Source organism: Semicossyphus pulcher, unplaced genomic scaffold, assembly GCF_022749685.1.
Source record: "Semicossyphus pulcher isolate SPU_LCO1_2020_fin unplaced genomic scaffold, fSemPul1.0.p SCAF_3, whole genome shotgun sequence".
Lineage (NCBI taxonomy): Eukaryota > Metazoa > Chordata > Actinopteri > Labriformes > Labridae > Semicossyphus > Semicossyphus pulcher.
In genome coordinates this window covers 15,311,859-15,328,664 of record NW_027211704.1, presented here as the reverse complement: position 1 = coordinate 15,328,664, position 16,806 = coordinate 15,311,859, and the positions used below count along the sequence as shown (strand labels likewise).

General features: G+C 40.7%; 3 protein-coding genes across 3 annotated transcripts; 2 read left to right on the top strand and 1 right to left on the bottom strand.

Annotated features, from left to right (window-relative positions):
• Positions 1-391: 391 nt before the first annotated feature.
• Positions 392-2,900, bottom strand: mrpl20 (mitochondrial ribosomal protein L20). The gene is made up of 4 exons (XM_069678627.1): positions 2,691-2,900; positions 2,322-2,432; positions 1,370-1,447; positions 392-1,280 (listed from the first exon to the last, which is right to left on the bottom strand). Exons 1-4 carry the CDS (start codon positions 2,775-2,777, stop codon positions 1,107-1,109), a joined length of 450 nt encoding a protein of 149 aa, XP_069534728.1. The 5' UTR covers positions 2,778-2,900; the 3' UTR covers positions 392-1,106.
• Positions 2,901-3,221: 321 nt separating this feature from the next.
• On the top strand, positions 3,222-7,641 carry sdhb (succinate dehydrogenase complex, subunit B, iron sulfur (Ip)). The gene is made up of 8 exons (XM_069678173.1): positions 3,222-3,332; positions 4,302-4,435; positions 4,903-4,988; positions 5,986-6,122; positions 6,467-6,583; positions 6,679-6,780; positions 6,869-6,991; positions 7,094-7,641. Exons 1-8 carry the CDS (start codon positions 3,261-3,263, stop codon positions 7,172-7,174), a joined length of 852 nt encoding a protein of 283 aa, XP_069534274.1. The 5' UTR covers positions 3,222-3,260; the 3' UTR covers positions 7,175-7,641.
• A 1,563-nt stretch (positions 7,642-9,204) lies between these two features.
• Positions 9,205-16,759, top strand: mfap2 (microfibril associated protein 2). Its single transcript, XM_069678587.1, has 9 exons — positions 9,205-9,289; positions 11,282-11,343; positions 13,224-13,280; positions 13,668-13,694; positions 13,793-13,882; positions 13,987-14,028; positions 14,115-14,202; positions 15,793-15,866; positions 15,960-16,759. Exons 2-9 carry the CDS (start codon positions 11,313-11,315, stop codon positions 16,061-16,063), a joined length of 513 nt encoding a protein of 170 aa, XP_069534688.1. The 5' UTR covers positions 9,205-9,289; positions 11,282-11,312; the 3' UTR covers positions 16,064-16,759.
• The last annotated feature ends 47 nt before the right edge of the window (positions 16,760-16,806 follow it).

Genomic DNA, 16,806 nt, shown 5'->3' with positions numbered 1-16,806 from the left:
ACTTGCAATTCACAAGGAAATGATCTTTTGGTTGCATCAGGCTGTTTCTGGTTTTGCAAGTCATAGGTTATTGACATTGCTGTGTCCTTTTCTTAATTCCTAATTAGAAGCATTCATCGGGAATAAACTATGACTGGAATAATGTTGAGACTTTTTTATGTCTCTCCAGTATTGCTGGTTAATTAGATTGAGATATTTATGCCCTTGCGTTTTAAAGTATTGCAATCCACTGCCTAGTTTGTACTTTTTTTTTTGCTACAATCTGTATGGACAAGGCAGCCAGTGTAAAAGCTAAAATTACTAGTATATGAAAATACCTCCAAAAAATCACATCCTTAAAATATCCATGTTTTAATAATTGCTATGAAGACAAAAAGACAGCATGAAAAAACTTATATCAAAATGTTTAATGAAATAAACATTCAAAGGACAACCTCATCACAACAAATGGTCACATATATATATTTACACAGAGTCAAAAGTCATGTACTGATAAAGCTTGAGGTTTCTCTTATTCTCGACCTTCCCAAAAAAAACAAAGTCAAAATCCAACAGCGGACACTTAACAAATGCAGGATGTGAAATACACAGGGAGGTAATTGATATTCACATGATACCAGGGGAATCTGGAGGGCTGATGTATTTTGTAGGGAACAGTGCAGGTGGAAACCTCTCTGGCACACATGATAGAGATGTCGGATTGAAATCAGTGAATTAAGCTTGAGTTCTTTAGGACAAACAAATTGCTATGTTGGTTAATGTCAGCTGCCATCTTGGATTATGTCCTTGTGAATAGTGAACATAAAAACTGTCCTTCAAGGTCGAGGTCAAGGCGTGGAGGCCTGTTGGAGTGTCCTTCAGTAAACTCTTTCTACTTCAGGGACGGTGCTCTGTTGGTATCTCATCTCTCTAACATGAGAGAATGTCTCCTTTACGACATGGACCAGTGTGAGGCTAACCTATTTAGGACTCTATACTTAGATAAACTGCAAGGCAAGAAATTGAGTGAGTACCTTTTTGTCTGTTTCATGAACATTGTCACAATCCAAGATCACGGCTCTCTCAACCAAATAACAACTGAGAAATTCTTAACTGTAACAAGTCCTTTACTGTAGCAGAACAACACGGGATAAAACACCAGGAGGCTCTTTGCCATCCCCCAACGCTGCCCGGAAGCCCTCCTGTTGCCGAGCCTTTGCCAGCGTTGCGAGTGAGAGGAACGACCGGGGCTCTGTGATGGCGAGATCGCAGATAACACGTCGGTTGAGCTGAACACTGGTCTGTATGGAGGAAGAGAGATTATGTATTTTATACAGATAGAGTGAATAGACAGCATAAAAAACGTAGATGCTGGTACAACACAACTAACCTTGGTGAGGTTGTGCATTAGAGCGGGATACTTCATGCCATGCTCTCGTGATGCTGCTGCAATGCGTGAGATCCAGAGCTGAAACAAGAAGAGCACACAATAAATATAAATTATTGTTAATGACTCACATTTTTGCAAGAAGTCAACATTTCCATTGCAAACCACACCCTAGGACAGCTACATATTAGTGGCAACACAGACTGGAGCAGTGGTTCCCAATGTATTCAAAGTGTCACACCCTTAATGAACCATTGTCTACATCTGATCAGTAATCACAGGACCTCTGTTGAGACATGATGAGACATGATGAAGGAGCAGTTCAAGCTGAGTGAATTTATCATTCTTGAATTATCTACTTTGAAGTATTTTGGGATACAGAAGCGATGTAAATGTTCAGTATGTCACAATAAAACATTAAAAAAAAATAAAAAAATAAAACTATAATGCTACAATGACATTGTATTCTTCAGCGTCACTTTAACAATCCTGTAATACTCTAAAAATAGATATTTCTAAACCCAGGACTCCATGTAAAGCAATTCTTACACAACATAAACATTAAGAAATAAATGGGTTTGATTAGAGGAGAGCAGGACTAAGATGAAAATTCACACAATGGCTTGTCTTCAGCATTCACTGCTTCAAATAATGCTCTTAATATTATTTGGGGTTTTTTTTTGTATAAATTCTTTTTTTGTCTGTTGATTATGTGGGTACTTTTAGCAGTACAAAAGTACTCCTCCATCAATCAAAAAACTTTATTAATCCCACGAGGGGCAATTGATCCTTTGATAAAAGACAAAGCCCCCATAATTCACACTCACGTTTCATATGTAATATGTAGAACAAGCCTATTTACCAGCCATGTGTTTGTGTTTGTGGAGGACATGTGTCCCACAATATTTAATTCACATTATTTATATTATCATAAACTATTACATATGTGTCTTACCGTTCTCATGTTCCTTTTCTTGAGCTTCCTAGATTTAGTTGCGTACACGAAAGCTCTTCTGACCGCCCGCACAGCCAGACTGTAGCACCGGTTCTTTCTGCCTCTGAAGTGCTGCAGGAGGAACCGACAGGAAGGATGACTTCAACAGAATGACCATCAGTACTGCTATCAATATTAGATAAGGATCATGGGCCATCTTCCTTAACGAATCAAGAGTAAGTATCATCCCTGAGCAGCAGGAGGACATTAGCAAATGATGCAATGAATTTCTAATTCAAACATTGAGGAGGAAATTACCACATGTCCTACAAAATAAAACATCACAACATTTAGCCCTTTCTCCTCCAGGAAATAGTCGTGGCCAGTTACCCGTGCATGTTTGAGAACTTCTTGGACTTTCCAGTATCTGTCGGGTCCACGGCTTCTGATCCAACAAGACAGTGAGAGGAATACCATGGCTGTTCTTTTAGAAAACTACCGCACCGCACTCTCCTTCGTAACAACTGAAATACTGAAATAAAAGACCCTATCCCGGCTCCACCTGTGAAGAGAGTCGATGTTATGAGAGTTCAATTCCACACGCTGTATCACGACTGACAGAGGCTGCCGGGGTTCGTTCGATTTACAAACTACGACCTTCCGTGTTGAGCTGTCTACAGTTCCGCCCGGGTTTGCTGACATGACAAAGCCAAAAGACAACCGGCGCCAAAATTATAATAATTTTCATTCATTAGCACGGATTAATATGGTTAAATAACAAAAGGAGTAAAATTGCTACCATGAAGTCAGTCTATAAAAGAACTCCCTTCTTGTCTGTGTGTGTTTCCACACATTTGGCAGACGTCGTCCAACAAAACGTTCGCCTCCAAGAAGCGCTGTGACGTAGTTACAGTGGTGAATGCTGGGATAGCAGGCGCTGGAGGTCAGAAGAACTCCAAAATGTCGGTTGCAGGTCTTACGTCCTTGAGCCGCTGTGGTGTTTTGGCATTCCGCTCCCCCGCTGGACTGGTGGTACGTTAACAGCCGTTACATGAAGTAAACAGTGTCAATTCGCCGTTAATGTCAGCAAGAGTGTCTGTCAGGCGGTTTCCGATCAACGTCACAACACAACATAGTACTGTCTGTCAGCGGAGGGCTTCGTCTATGCACTGAAGTCCTGGTGGCGTAGTCCCGCTACTAGCTAGTAACTAGCTACCTCTAACTTTAAACTACAGCAACACTGACTCAACTAATACTTTATTAACACATTGTTTACATTTGAGTTTATGTTTAACTACAAATGTAAAAGATTAAAATCCATATAACAAACGCAACGTGGCAGCAAATGAGTAAAAAAAAAACTTGTAAACATTGCTCAGCTATTTATAGCATACTATAAGACCATGGCACTATGTTATTCAAGTCAAAACATACAACCAAGCAAAAATAACTATATCCACGTTTAAAAGTAAAGCCATGTTCTCCAAATAATATCACTCCAATGTTTCATAAGGGTTTTACAAGGTAATGAGTGAGTGAGTGCTATTTTCAATAAGCTTTAATTATTTTCTGTTCAAACTAACAGTGTTTTAAGATCACTGATGGCGCAGTGATTTGGGGTTAACGTTATGCTGCTTAGATGATCAATAACAGAATATGTGGTGAAGACTGAGATCTTAGTTATTTAGATGAGCAGGAAGAGAAGCTGCTTGAACATGCTACTCATGTGTGTGAGTGTTTTAAAGTGGATCTGAGAGCATGTCTTCACTTTGAGACTCTGTTAAGTTCTTTGTTAAGAATTTTAAGATGTTGAGCAAAGTGATGAATGTTACATCATAATATTATTTCAAGACGTTCAAGCAAAAATGTGATTAAAGTAGTGTCATTATTCTTTATGTCACTTAATCATCTAAGTGAACAGACATTCTTTCTTCAGACAGTGTGTAATGAAAACATTAGTGTCAATGTACTAATGATTTCTCCTCATGTCTCTGCTGCCAGGCGGTGCGGTACGCCCAAACAGCAGCGGCTCCAGCAGCGCAACCAAGAATAAAGAAGTTTCAGGTGTACAGATGGGACCCAGACACTCCAGGGGACAAACCCCGCATGCAGACCTATGAGATCGACCTCAACACGTAAGGGGTTACAGCTTTTGCCTCTTTCATGAGCAAGCCAATTATGTGATGCAGTGCATAAGTCCATGTTCTCACTGATTAGCTACTTAAATTCATAAAAGAAAATGCTCATAAATTGATTTTTATTTTGAGACAACTTGCAGTTCATAACTGAATGAATGAATTTCAGAGCTGTACTCAAACTCATTTAAGCAGAGTCCTCAACAGCTACCAGGTAGATTTAACACAGCTGCCTCTGACCCTCTGGCATATTTCCAATCCTCTTCCTTCTTCTGATCCTATTAACCGCTTGGGGACAATCTCGGCTCACCTCTGTCAAAATCGCACCACAGCCTGCAGAGACCAAATATTACAAACCCTGTCCAATTATATATTTTCTTTACACCAGTCTTACACATCAGAGATGTCTTCTTTTACACCTTCATGTCTTAACATTCTTGCCTCACGTTTTGTTCCTCGTTACACAGCTGCGGCCCGATGGTTCTTGATGCCCTGATCAAGATTAAAAATGAGATGGACTCCACTCTCACCTTCCGCCGCTCCTGCAGAGAAGGTCAGTAACAGGGAGGCTGGAATGTGATGCCAGAAAAAATCTTATTGGATGATTTGAATTCAGGTGATTTTTTTCACACCAATTTAGAAATGCATCAGTCTTAAGATAATAAAATGATCAATGAATGTGGAAAATTATAATTCTGTCAGATAACTAGAAGTTAAATATATTAGATCTAACCTCTCAAAAGTCTCTAATGACTTAGTGTTGACGGTGCAGCCTATATTTACCAAGGACCGTGCATCTTGAGAGAGAAAGAAAACTCTCACTTTGTTTAATGAGTTAGTTTTGGAAGTTTGCTCTGTAGATGTGTTTTCTATTTATCTATATCTATTCTATTAAAAGGATTATAGTTCATGCCGACTACACAAAGAAAGATAATACAATTACCCGAAAAATATGGTCTATATCTGTGGTTCTCAACTGGTCGAGCCTCAGGACCCACCAACAGCTCCATAATGAAAAAAATCGCGACCCAAATTTTTCAACCACCACCAAATGTATTTAATTATAATCTGTGCAGCTTGGACCTGAGATGAAACAAAACATCACCGTATATCAACATCACAAAACACAACAGTTTAAAAGTCAACCTAAATGACAAGCAGGCGGCAATGAATATGAAGAACATGTTCCCTGCAGCCTTTTTTCAACAGAAAGTGCAACATAAATGCAACTACTGTCTGGCTCATCAAGTTTCAAGAATGTATCATCAGTGGATACATGGAGTCTGAATAAACTACACTACTACTGTACGCACCTCATAAGACATGTTCTTCAAAATAAAAGAACAGCACAGACTTTTGGCTACAACTTTTTTTTCAAGCACACATCCACAACCCACTGACAACAGCTCCACGACCCACTTTTGGGTCCTGCCCCACCAGTTGACGACCAGGGGTCTAGATTACTCTGCTGTGTCTATTGTGTGTCTATTTTTACCCGCTGATTGTTGTGTCTCCTTTTCAAAGCTTTTCTTATTTTGTTTTGAATGCAGGAATTTGTGGATCCTGTGCAATGAACATCAATGGAGGAAACACGCTCGCCTGTCTCAACAAGATTGACACCAACATTAGCAAGCCATCTAAGATTTACCCTCTGCCACACATGTATGTGGTCAAGGACCTCGTACCTGTGAGTAAATATCCATTACACCCTGACCATCTCATAACATGTAACTCCACTCGTCCCATATCTTTCCATCTGTGTCTCAAACATGTATGTGCAGTTTAGTTTGCCTCCATGTTGTGTTCACAGGTTGAAATATTACGAAATAATCATTACTGTTAATATTAAAATAACCATTTTCCCCGCCCTCAACATAACTGTTCAATGTGACACATTGCTGAAGATGATAGTGATATCAGATCAACACATCCCAACAACTTTCCAATTTATCTCTGTGGTTTATTCACGACTTTTTGTGAGCCAAGTTACGTTTAAATAAAGTTTTATTGACTGTACAATTGCCTTTGCAGGACATGAGTAACTTCTACGCCCAATACAAGTCTATTGAACCCTACCTGAAGAAGAAGGATGAGTCAAAGGAAGGGAAGGAGCAGTACCTGCAGACTGTGGACGACAGACAAAAACTGGTACACCACAGCTTTTATTTTGGTAAGAGACTGAAGTTTTCCAGCTCTCGAAGTCACATGAAACAAGTATCCTTTCTTGCCTTTCTCCTGTGTAGGACGGGCTGTATGAATGCATCCTTTGCGCCTGCTGCAGCACCAGCTGCCCCAGCTACTGGTGGAATGGAGACAAATACCTCGGGCCTGCTGTGCTGATGCAGGTGCGTGTCGGAAATTTTAAACATTTAGGAATGACTGATTAAATCTGCATACTGAAAAGTTTATGGGCTACTTTCTGTTGTTTCTCAGGCGTACCGCTGGATGATTGACTCACGAGACGAGTTCACAGAGGAGCGTCTGTCCAAGCTGCAGGATCCTTTCTCCCTCTACCGCTGCCACACCATCATGAACTGCACCAAGACCTGCCCTAAGGTAACTTGTTAACATACATCTGCAGCCACAAGATGCATCTTTCTTTTCATTCTTTAAATATTTCATCATGATTCTTATGGATCTTTGTCGTCTGTCTCTTAGGGTCTGAACCCAGGTAAAGCGATAGCTGAGATCAAGAAGATGATGGCCACATACAAGGAGAAGAAGGCCGCAGCCATCTGAAGCCCTCCATCGTCCTCTACAACTTTTCCCTCCATGATAAAATTATATATTGATTACCGTAAATATTGCTTATTAAGGTCTGAAGGGCCAGTACACCTGTCAGCTCCGCCACCACCACACGAGTCAACTGAAGTGGAAAAAGGTGCGAGTGTGTGGTTGGAGGACTTGGTGTTACACAAACGCACATGTAAAGTATGAATGCAGGAGAGAGTGTGTGTGTCTGAGTCTTACATGTACCATAACAGAGGTATTTATCTCCAACTGTACTTTGTGTATGTTTGAGCACTAGGGAGACATGATGCTGCACATTTGAGGTGTTTTTTTGTGTGTGTAAACATTTATTTTTAGCTTGTCGCTTTTCCACTTAGCAGAAAGTTCATGGACATAAAGTGTATATTTTTTCCTGAGATCTTCCAACAAACCAACAGCAGTCTTTGTTTCGATGCAAAATAAATAGTTGCAATGCCTGCAGTTGTCTTCATGGGTTAATATTTGGCGTTATCATATGCTTTCTGCTCTATAACACATCCACAGTGGCTGTAGTACGCGTCCTCTAGGTGTCACTGTTGTGCAGAGCCAGGCGGCTGTTTCATCAGCGTGTCCCTGGTTTTGTGTTTTACAATTTGTTTGTCCAGAAGAGGTGATAAATTGTGCATTATATATATATATATTATAAACAGCAGATAATGTTTTTTAATTTATGGAAGATTATGAGAGACATTTTATCTGATAACATTTGTCCTGTATGAGTACACAACTGTAGGAGTTCAGAGAGGTCAGTGTGATTTGGTGCTGCTTTTCAGTGTCAGGTTCTGAGGCAAATTGCAATAGCACCCTAAGGCTAGGGATGCACGATATTGGATTTTTTGCCGATATCCGATATGCTGATATCTTACAACTCATTTAGCCGATTACCGATACCGATTTTTTTCCCGCACACCTAATTGCAGAGATCATCAACTCTCTTCTGTATTGGAATTAGCGTACAGTATAATGGTGATACTCTTATCACATTTGTTACAACGGTCGGGGTGACGGGTCTTCAGATGGTTAATCAAGTTTGTAGTGTTGAAAGACTTTGCCTTGGCTCCTCCTCGCTTCACCAAAGCTGAGCAGTCATTGCAAATAGCAGTTTTGCTATCTATTTCAGACACTTTGAAAAACTTCCACACCACGGACATTTTGGCTTCTAACTCTCTCATGCTGCAGGTAGACACGTGACATCACGCTGCGCTGCGCAGGTCTTCTTCGCGCCGGGGACATTGCGCCGAGGTCGGGCATTTAATCAAGTATGCAGCAGCCCATTATTTTATCGGTTAATTATATCGGCGTGTTGGCCGATATCTAATAGTTCATTTTTAAGCCAATATCGGCCGATACCGATAACGTGCCGATAATATCGTGCATCCCTACCTAAGGCCTATATATATATTACTTCTACCTAAAATAATTATGTGTTTTTTCCCCTCCATGATAAAACATACTGTGGACATAATACATAGTGTCAAGTATGTACATTACATCATAAAAACAAAGCAGACTTAAAGTTTATAGTCATTTATGCATGTTATGTAGCTAATTAATCTACCTCTATCATATATGCGAAGAAAATCAATTTGGAGAAGAACACATCCCAGCAGTAGACAGCTTATTCTTAGCTTAGCTTAGAGTTTTTGAAAGATAATTATACAATATTTTGAAGATAAGATTTTAATTATTTCATATCTTCAAAATACTGTATAATTACGTCTTTGCATGTTTGGTTTTAGAATTCTAAATGCTACAGACAACAAAAAACTCCATAGTATTCTCATTGTTTTTCACATCTAAACTCTTAATAGTTAGCTAGCAAAGATGGTAGCATTGACTCAGCAACAAGTCCAGCACCCGTCAATAACCGTTCAGCTCGTTGATATTTTTGAGATATTTTTCCTGTGAGGGATGATCCGGATCTCGTTGCGGGTCGGTGCTGGGACCGGGGGCTGGAGGAGGCTGGGACTGGACGGGGAGGAGACTACAGATGCGGGGTGGTACAATGTGGCGCTGTGAGGTCCTGCTGCACTCAGAGGACGCATGAGAGTGGAGGATAGTCGGAGCAAACTGAATCAAAGTTAGGTAAGAGACCATTCTCGTCATTGTATTTTCAGTTCCTTGTTAAGCTGGACCTACATTTTTGATTTTGTTCCACGCACGTGTGGGCTCAGAAAGTTATTAAGACTTTGGGGGAAAAATAAGAAGATGGGAGGTGATTGTATATGCATTAATTGCATGCAGCATTGCGTGCAATGTTTCTAAGCTATTAAAGCATGCCAAGCGTTGATCAGTCTGCTTAACGTAGACCGAACAATTGTGGATAATTTGCTTGTATGTTAATGGCTGTTGAGAGCTGACATGTGGTCTTGTGTTTTCACTGGAGAGAAGAAGGAGGAGGGACTTCATAGCTCAGCCTGCAGTAATGGCACTACAATGGAGAAAGGGTGCCAAGAGGGAAAACCAAACACACTCACACACACAGTCCTTGCTTTCAGAGGATAGGGGTCGATGAGGGCACATGGAAAGATGATTTTGAATTCGTATTTATTTACTTGTCATAGTTGCATGAAAACAAAAGGCGTAAAATAGATGACAGCAGTGCATCTCTTGTTACTGTCCTCAGAAACTCTTACTAATGAGTTTGTGTGTGTGTGTGTGTGTGTGTGTGTGTGTGTGTGTGTGTGTGTGTGTGCGTGTGTGTGTGTGTGGGTGGTTGGGGGGGAGATGGGGTCTCTAGCTGGAAAGGGAAGGACTCAATCGGGGAGAGGGGGGCTAATCGCTCCCAGATGTGTGCTGTGAAAACATATGGTTTCCGATAGCCACTGTGATGCACCAGAAGAATGTGTGTGTGTATGTGTGTGTGTGTGTGTGTGTGTGTGTGTTATGCTGGTACACAAACATTGCGAGACAAACACACACAAGCATTCACTGATTTATTGATACACATGCAGGACTAGTGCAAACAGTGTTTCAGTCATATGTTTTGTGTCCAGTGAGGCCTCACAGAAATCTGCATGCAGTGACTCACATAAACACACACAAACACTCACACACAAACACTCACACACAAACAAGTCCCCTTTTGGCAAAAGTTCTAAAAAGTGTGTTTGACATGATTTAAGCATGATTTAGAGCATGACCTCAAAAATGTCCCCTGTTGGCTCAGAGGTCCTCTGTTGGTGAACGTGTACGAAGCCTAAGTCCACTGTTAGATAGGAAGTTAAGTGCACAAACACACACAGAGAAAGAGCTCCACAGTGTAGGATGTGAAAAAAGCCCAAATTAACTGCTCCATGTTGTTTGTATGAAGTGGCCTACAGTGGAGCTGCAGTGGAGGAGGAGCGTTCATAGTTTCCACAAAGTGGAAAAGTAGTTTAGTCGGTGTAACAGGAAGCTAATGTAATGGATTTTACTGTATGAAACACTTTCAGGCTGTGACTTCCTGAGCTGCAGGGAAAGCAGTGATGTCTTGATGCTGTCAGCGTTCATGTTTTTCTGTTCACATGTCATTTTCATTCAACCTGAGAGGCTCTTTTGCTTGGTGGAGTGAAGAAGAAAGAAAAAGGGGAAAGAGGGGGTGGAGGAGGGGGGTTCGAGGAAATGACCAGTGCAGGCGACAGAAGGGGAAATGAAGGACGTGGAGACAGACTGAGAGAAGGAGGGAGGGATGAAGAAAACTCAGAGAGAGGGGTGGGGTTCAGGGGTCCTCTGTTTCTTTTCCTGGAATGCAGCCGCAGGACTGTCTGCTGCAGCGAGGAAAAGTAGGAAAACAGAATTCTTAGGAAGACAGACATGCCACATTCTTCCTGTCAGAGGTCCCCCCCCCTCCTTCTCGTCTTCTTCTTCTAGCCATGGCTGTTTGGGGGCCAGTGGGAGGGCGGAGGGGGAGGGGCAAGGGGGCAGAGATGGGAGAGAGAGGGGAGACCAGTGGGGGGTTGGAGAGGTGACGGAGGGCAGGGGGAAATAGAGGCGAAGAGAGTTCAGGAGACCAAAAGGAACATTCAGCTCTAAGCTTTTTAGTCTCCTTATGGTGCTCTGTTTTCATTGTTAATGCTTTCTTCATCCCCCCTCCAGTGTTCAAGTCAGTCTACCTCCCAGAGTGATCATGAGAGTCCTTCTACTCATCTGCATGCCAGGTAAACACACCTTTTCCCCCATGACCACAACCTGGTTTCAACTTGTCCTTGACATTAAAGTGGGTATAAGTAAAATACCACCCTAAAAGCAACTATACCTAAGTTGTATATTTAGTTGAGTTGTCTACTTTTATTTCCCAAATGATTCCAGCAATGTGCAATCTAGAGAAATCAGTAATTTTATTTCAGTTGCAGTGCGTGTAAGGAAAAAGTTTTCTGACAGATTAAGTTAGTAAATGTTATTTGTTGCAATTCCATTAAAATTACACGACTTTAATAAATGTGACTAAATCTAAAGTGAATTAAAACTATAGCATAACCTTATCTGTTAACATGATTTCTGCCTGAATAACATCAGACTGATTTAGGAAAATATTTGCTTCTTGCAGCAACTAAAATACAACGATTGTGGACAGTGGTCTCAAAGTCTAACAACTACTTGAGGCTAAAAATGAATACATGTAATTATAGTTTTAACTTAAATGATACATTTCTCCATCCATGTAGAGTAATTTAAAAAAAAAAAACAGAAAAAAAAAGGTAATGATAATTGGTAATTTGCTAACTTAGTACACAAGTAGTATAGAGTTGTTAGTGATCTATCAGTCACATGACGGGTCAATCATTTGTATGAAAGAAAAGATGTTAAATAAAATGTGTGCATCAAAGTGACAACATTTTACATGATATTGGTAAATGTTTAAAGTAAGGGATGATGTGTAGTGAGCAGGCGGTTACTGTGTAATGGAACCCCAACAGGGTAAACAGGACCCCGGTGCGTACACAGCTATTTACCTACAAAATCAATTATTTGACACAAAATATTGATTTAGAAATGATTTTATTAATTAGAAAATTATTATTTTTCGTTTTCTGTTTAAAAATTGTCTGTTTCACTCACAGTTAAAACTGCTTCCATAGCAATGGTTAACTCTGTCGCCTACTTTAAATGAGCTAACATAGCAGTTTTTACTCACATTATAATGAGCTAAGCTAGCAGTTTTTACTCACATTATGTTGAGCTAAGCTAGCCGGTGTTACTCATATTAAAATGAGCTAAGCTAGCTGATATTACTCTCATTAAACTTTTCCACTAATGGTGAAGTGAGACACGGTTAAACTGGACCACAGGAATCAGCGCAGCACCTGATTGAGGTTTTCTGTCACGTCACTGTCAGTCTGTTGACATTTTCTTTTCCATTCATTTTTTCCCCTCTGTAAACAGACCAACATAAATTTACCGGACTTCTTTTGGCAGATTGATATGATTACAGTTAGTCCTCAGGATTGTGTAATTAGAGCCGAATCCTTAGCAACAGTCTGTTCTTCATAGCAACAGTCTGTTATCAAGAAATAGCAGACCTTGGAATGCTGTGATTAACCAATCAGAATCAGGTAATTAACACAGCCATAATAATAAAGCAGTGTAAGGCTTGCACATAATGTCGTTTGTGCTAACATTAACATTAGCTACCTTAACTGGTAATCCCATACCAAGACGGCCATGGCATCAAAGCTCCCGAGTGTATGGAATTGAGTAAAGTTGCATTTTTAAAAAAATGAAAAAGCCTGTATTTGTGAGAGAAATTAGTTGTTTGTTACATAGTCTGGCTTTAAAACTCATACTGGTCTGCATCTTGCTGTGTGGCCGTTCTTAAAGTTGCCTTCACAAAAAGTGTTTGAACAATGTTTAAATCTTAGAAAATATAAATGTAAAATCAATACCAGGAGTACATACATTCAGTACCCCTGAAAAAAGAAAAAGTAAATGACCAAGATAGTCAGTTAGAGTATTCATAGTAATGACCTGACTCTCATCTTCTGCATTTTATGTTATGTTACCCATGTTATATCACTTCTTTGTTCTGACATGTCAACAGTCCTGCTGCTCGCCCAGGCCCAGTACCAGGAACCAGAACAGCATCCATATCCATTGGGTGAGTTCATTAGGAGAATATTGGCCTTGATTGCCCCCAGCTCACCTCACTCTCCACATCTGTGTCTGATTTCTCGTTGTCCTCGGATGTGTCACCTAGCCTCCAGGAGATCTCTCTCCTCCTCCGATTGTTATTTACCACCGCATTACAATTGAGGTCTCAGTGTAAATAGCACTTTGACTACTCTGAATGTTATTATTTGTGAACATCTTGCATGTGAAGTCATGAATTACACCCTCGCAAACAGCTTATTTGTTCACTTTTGGCATGCAGGTGGTTCATTTTATATGAAGCGGAGCTTTTTGTGTGTGTGCTCAACTGTAATTAGTTTCACAATGTTGATCTCATGACATATTTTTCTCTCCTGCTCTTTTTATGGCTTCACAGAGGACTATGGGCCGGATTATTTTCCAGGTAAATCTTTCTCATGTTTCTGGACATGTTCCTTAATGTTCCTTTCATTATTTAAATCAGTTATTGTTATAAAAGCGACTCCTCTCTTTCTTGTTAAGAGAGTCTAGATGCTGAAAATCCTGATTCTTTCCCTGGAACCTACCAGCAACAGGTTCGACTCCAGCCAGTGGTGCGTCCAGAAAAATCAGGTATATTGGCTGAAAACTACTCCCGTGTGAGTCATGATGTTTTAAAGTAGTTTGCATCTCCTCTAGAACCTATTTGTAAAAAAATTTTTTTGTGTGGATTTCAGGGTCTGATTTGGAGACGGAGCCAACTGAGCCTGGCCCTCTGGGTAAGACAACTTTGGAGAAAGCAGGGCAGTTAATCAGTTGTTTAGTTTGAGTGGAAAATTAATTTTGCTGTTTGTTTGATTCTCAGATTGCAGAGAGGAGCAGTATCCCTGCACCAGACTCTACTCTGTTCACAAGCCATGCAAGCAGTGCCTGAACAGCCTCTGCTTCTACAGGTACGCATTGCATGACCTGGAATGAGCTCCTTGTGGATAATGCATAAGCTTTGGTCTATTCTAGTATATGATAGGACCTTTTATGAAGGTTCACTACACTGAAACTACCCCACTGAAAAACGTAGCAAGCTAACGTCTCTCTAAAATAATCCACTTTTTAAACATTTTCACTGTCACTGTAATTTTTTAGTTTGACTCTTCCTTCCATTTGAAACGTACTTATGTACTGTTGACATGACTAGCTATGTTTGCAGAACGGACTGGTGATGGTTAACTAAGGCCCTGTTCACATTTGCTTTTATGCATGTGTCCTGTGTGATCCGATCACAAGTGGACAGCTCTAAGCACAGCTGATCACACCTGGCATCATAATAAAAAAAAAAACTATGACACAGACTCGTAGCACAGAGAGGGGGAGAGCTGCTGCGCACGAGAACAGAGGGAGGGAGCGAGCTGGTGACTGCCTGAGTGATCGGATCTGAATGCATATGTTCACACCTATACTTAACGCTGTCCACTTGTGATCTGATCACAAAAAACACATGTTGATACCATGTCTGAACAGGGTCTTCGTTAGTTAGTTAGTTAGCTGTCGTGTTTTACCTTCTAAATTGTTCAGGAAAATGTAGCTTGTGTGGTCGCTACAGCACTACTCATCAATAAAAGAGCTAAGTTACCATAAAGCTGTTTGATTCAGAAGGAAGCGACCCTTTCACCTCACCACTGACAAATGCCACTTTTAGGACCTACTGCCCAACACTGACAATATGATTATGCATTTATCATTACTTCCCAACTCCTCCACCTTGTCTGTGGCTGTGAGCGTCAACACCATTGTTTTTTTTAGCCTGACATGGCCAGAAAAATGTACAAATATGTATAAGGCCATTTTTAGATTTCTTATGGGTTTTATCAACAGTCACAGACCAGACTGCTTCGGAATGCTGTAAACAATTCATGGTGCCGTGAGATGTGAAAAGGCGGAGGTCTAGCATGATACACTTTAGGAGCAAGAATTTGCCATTTGTACATAAAGCCATCTTGTTTTTTTTTTAAATGGCTCTACAGCACCTAAGCCCGACCCAGGTCAGATAAACAGCTGTAATGAAATAAAACTTCCGCTTGCAGATTTGTCCGTTCTTTTCTTAAAGGCACAGCTACTTCCTAAAACACCTGAAAGTGTAGTAGTTAGCAAACTTTAATCAAAAAGGGACAAATAGTGCATTAGATGTCACTATCTTCAGCTGCGGATTAATACACATATGATGCGCAAGTTAGTATTTTCAGCAGCAGGACGCTGGATGTGGGATCGACTAGAATCGAACCACTGTGTCCGTGTTTTTTATAATATAGGTGTATGTCTCTTTAATGTGTTATTTGACAAAAATGAAGCTCTTTGGCACAAAGTTATAAGCTGCACCCGCCTTTGGCAATACAGACAATACTTTGTCGACGGAGAGAAAAATCTTTAGGTCGAGTTTTGACTGATGTGAAAATGACAGTTTTCCTTTTTTTGGGTGAACTTCTCCTTTAACTGGCACCTCAGAGTTTCAGCCTCACTTGTGACCTCCCCATGTGTTTTTCATTAAGTTTGCGACGGGTGTACGTCATCAACAAGGAGGTCTGCGTGAGGACTGTGTGTGCACATGAAGAATTGCTCCGAGGTGGGTTCACTGTACTCTGCGTTTGTGGTTTTCGAGTGTTTGTATTTTGAGACTTGTTATTTGACCTCCCGTGTGTGTTTTGTGTGTGTTTAGCGGACATGTGTCGTGATCAGTTCTCTCGCTGCGGCGTGGCAGCTCTGAGCGGACAGTGTTCAACACTAGGAGGAAGCTGTGGGAAGAGCTGTGGTGGCTGCTGATTGAGTTCAGAGATCAGGGACACGACCTGCCCAGATACTGCCGCTAACCTACCAATCATCCACACCCTCGTATTTGTCCGCCCTCTTCTTCCTCACTTTGCCTTCTTACTCTCCCTGCATTACTCCTGTGCCAAAAGCACTTCTGCATTTGTATTTCTCTCCCTTTTTATCTCGTCTTCTCACATGTATGTCTGCACAGTAGATCCTGTGTGTTTGACTGAATATAATCCAAAGAACATTGATGATTGTATAAATCACTGGTGCTATAAAATCGTCACACTGGTGCTATTACAGATGCACATAAAACATCTTTTTTTCTATTTTTTTTGGCATATTGTACCGTATTATTCTCATGCTTTGTGTTTGTTGATACGTTACTGTACTTGTGTTGAAAAGCAGTCATTGTTAGACGATCAATGGTGGTCACTGTGCACTGACATCAGACAAACCGAATCAATATCCAGCCGCCAGCAAGATCATGAGATGTGTGAAGAAGCAGGTGGTGAGTGACCTCAGTTTTTGTACTACTGCTACCTGGATCCGTGCTTTGCCATCAACCAGCAGTCTTATACCAATGTATTCCAGTGGCAACGAGTGCTTTAAAAAGGCATCCCACACACAACCTCTGTACTACTGCTTTGTAAAACGGTCACTATAAAAGACTGAGAAAAAAAATAAACCTTTTTTTTTACTACAGCTGTTCAGTGTGTGATTCATTGCGGTAACATAATCTGCGGCTGCAG

Excerpts from the sequence above, each read along its gene's own strand:
- mrpl20 (XM_069678627.1), bottom strand. The coding sequence starts at position 2,777 with ATGGTATTCCTCTCACTGTCTTGTTGGATCAGAAGCCGTGGACCCGAC. Across the intron at positions 2,433-2,690 it reads AAGTTCTCAAACATGCACGG|CACTTCAGAGGCAGAAAGAA; the intron begins GTAACTGGCCAC and ends TTCCTCCTGCAG. Across the intron at positions 1,281-1,369 it reads TAATGCACAACCTCACCAAG|ACCAGTGTTCAGCTCAACCG; the intron begins GTTAGTTGTGTT and ends TCCTCCATACAG.
- mfap2 (XM_069678587.1), top strand. The coding sequence starts at position 11,313 with ATGAGAGTCCTTCTACTCATCTGCATGCCAG. Across the intron at positions 11,344-13,223 it reads TCTACTCATCTGCATGCCAG|TCCTGCTGCTCGCCCAGGCC; the intron begins GTAAACACACCT and ends ACATGTCAACAG. Across the intron at positions 14,029-14,114 it reads AACTGAGCCTGGCCCTCTGG|ATTGCAGAGAGGAGCAGTAT; the intron begins GTAAGACAACTT and ends TTTGATTCTCAG.
- sdhb (XM_069678173.1), top strand. The coding sequence starts at position 3,261 with ATGTCGGTTGCAGGTCTTACGTCCTTGAGCCGCTGTGGTGTTTTGGCA. Across the intron at positions 4,436-4,902 it reads TATGAGATCGACCTCAACAC|CTGCGGCCCGATGGTTCTTG; the intron begins GTAAGGGGTTAC and ends CTCGTTACACAG. Across the intron at positions 6,781-6,868 it reads GGCCTGCTGTGCTGATGCAG|GCGTACCGCTGGATGATTGA; the intron begins GTGCGTGTCGGA and ends GTTGTTTCTCAG.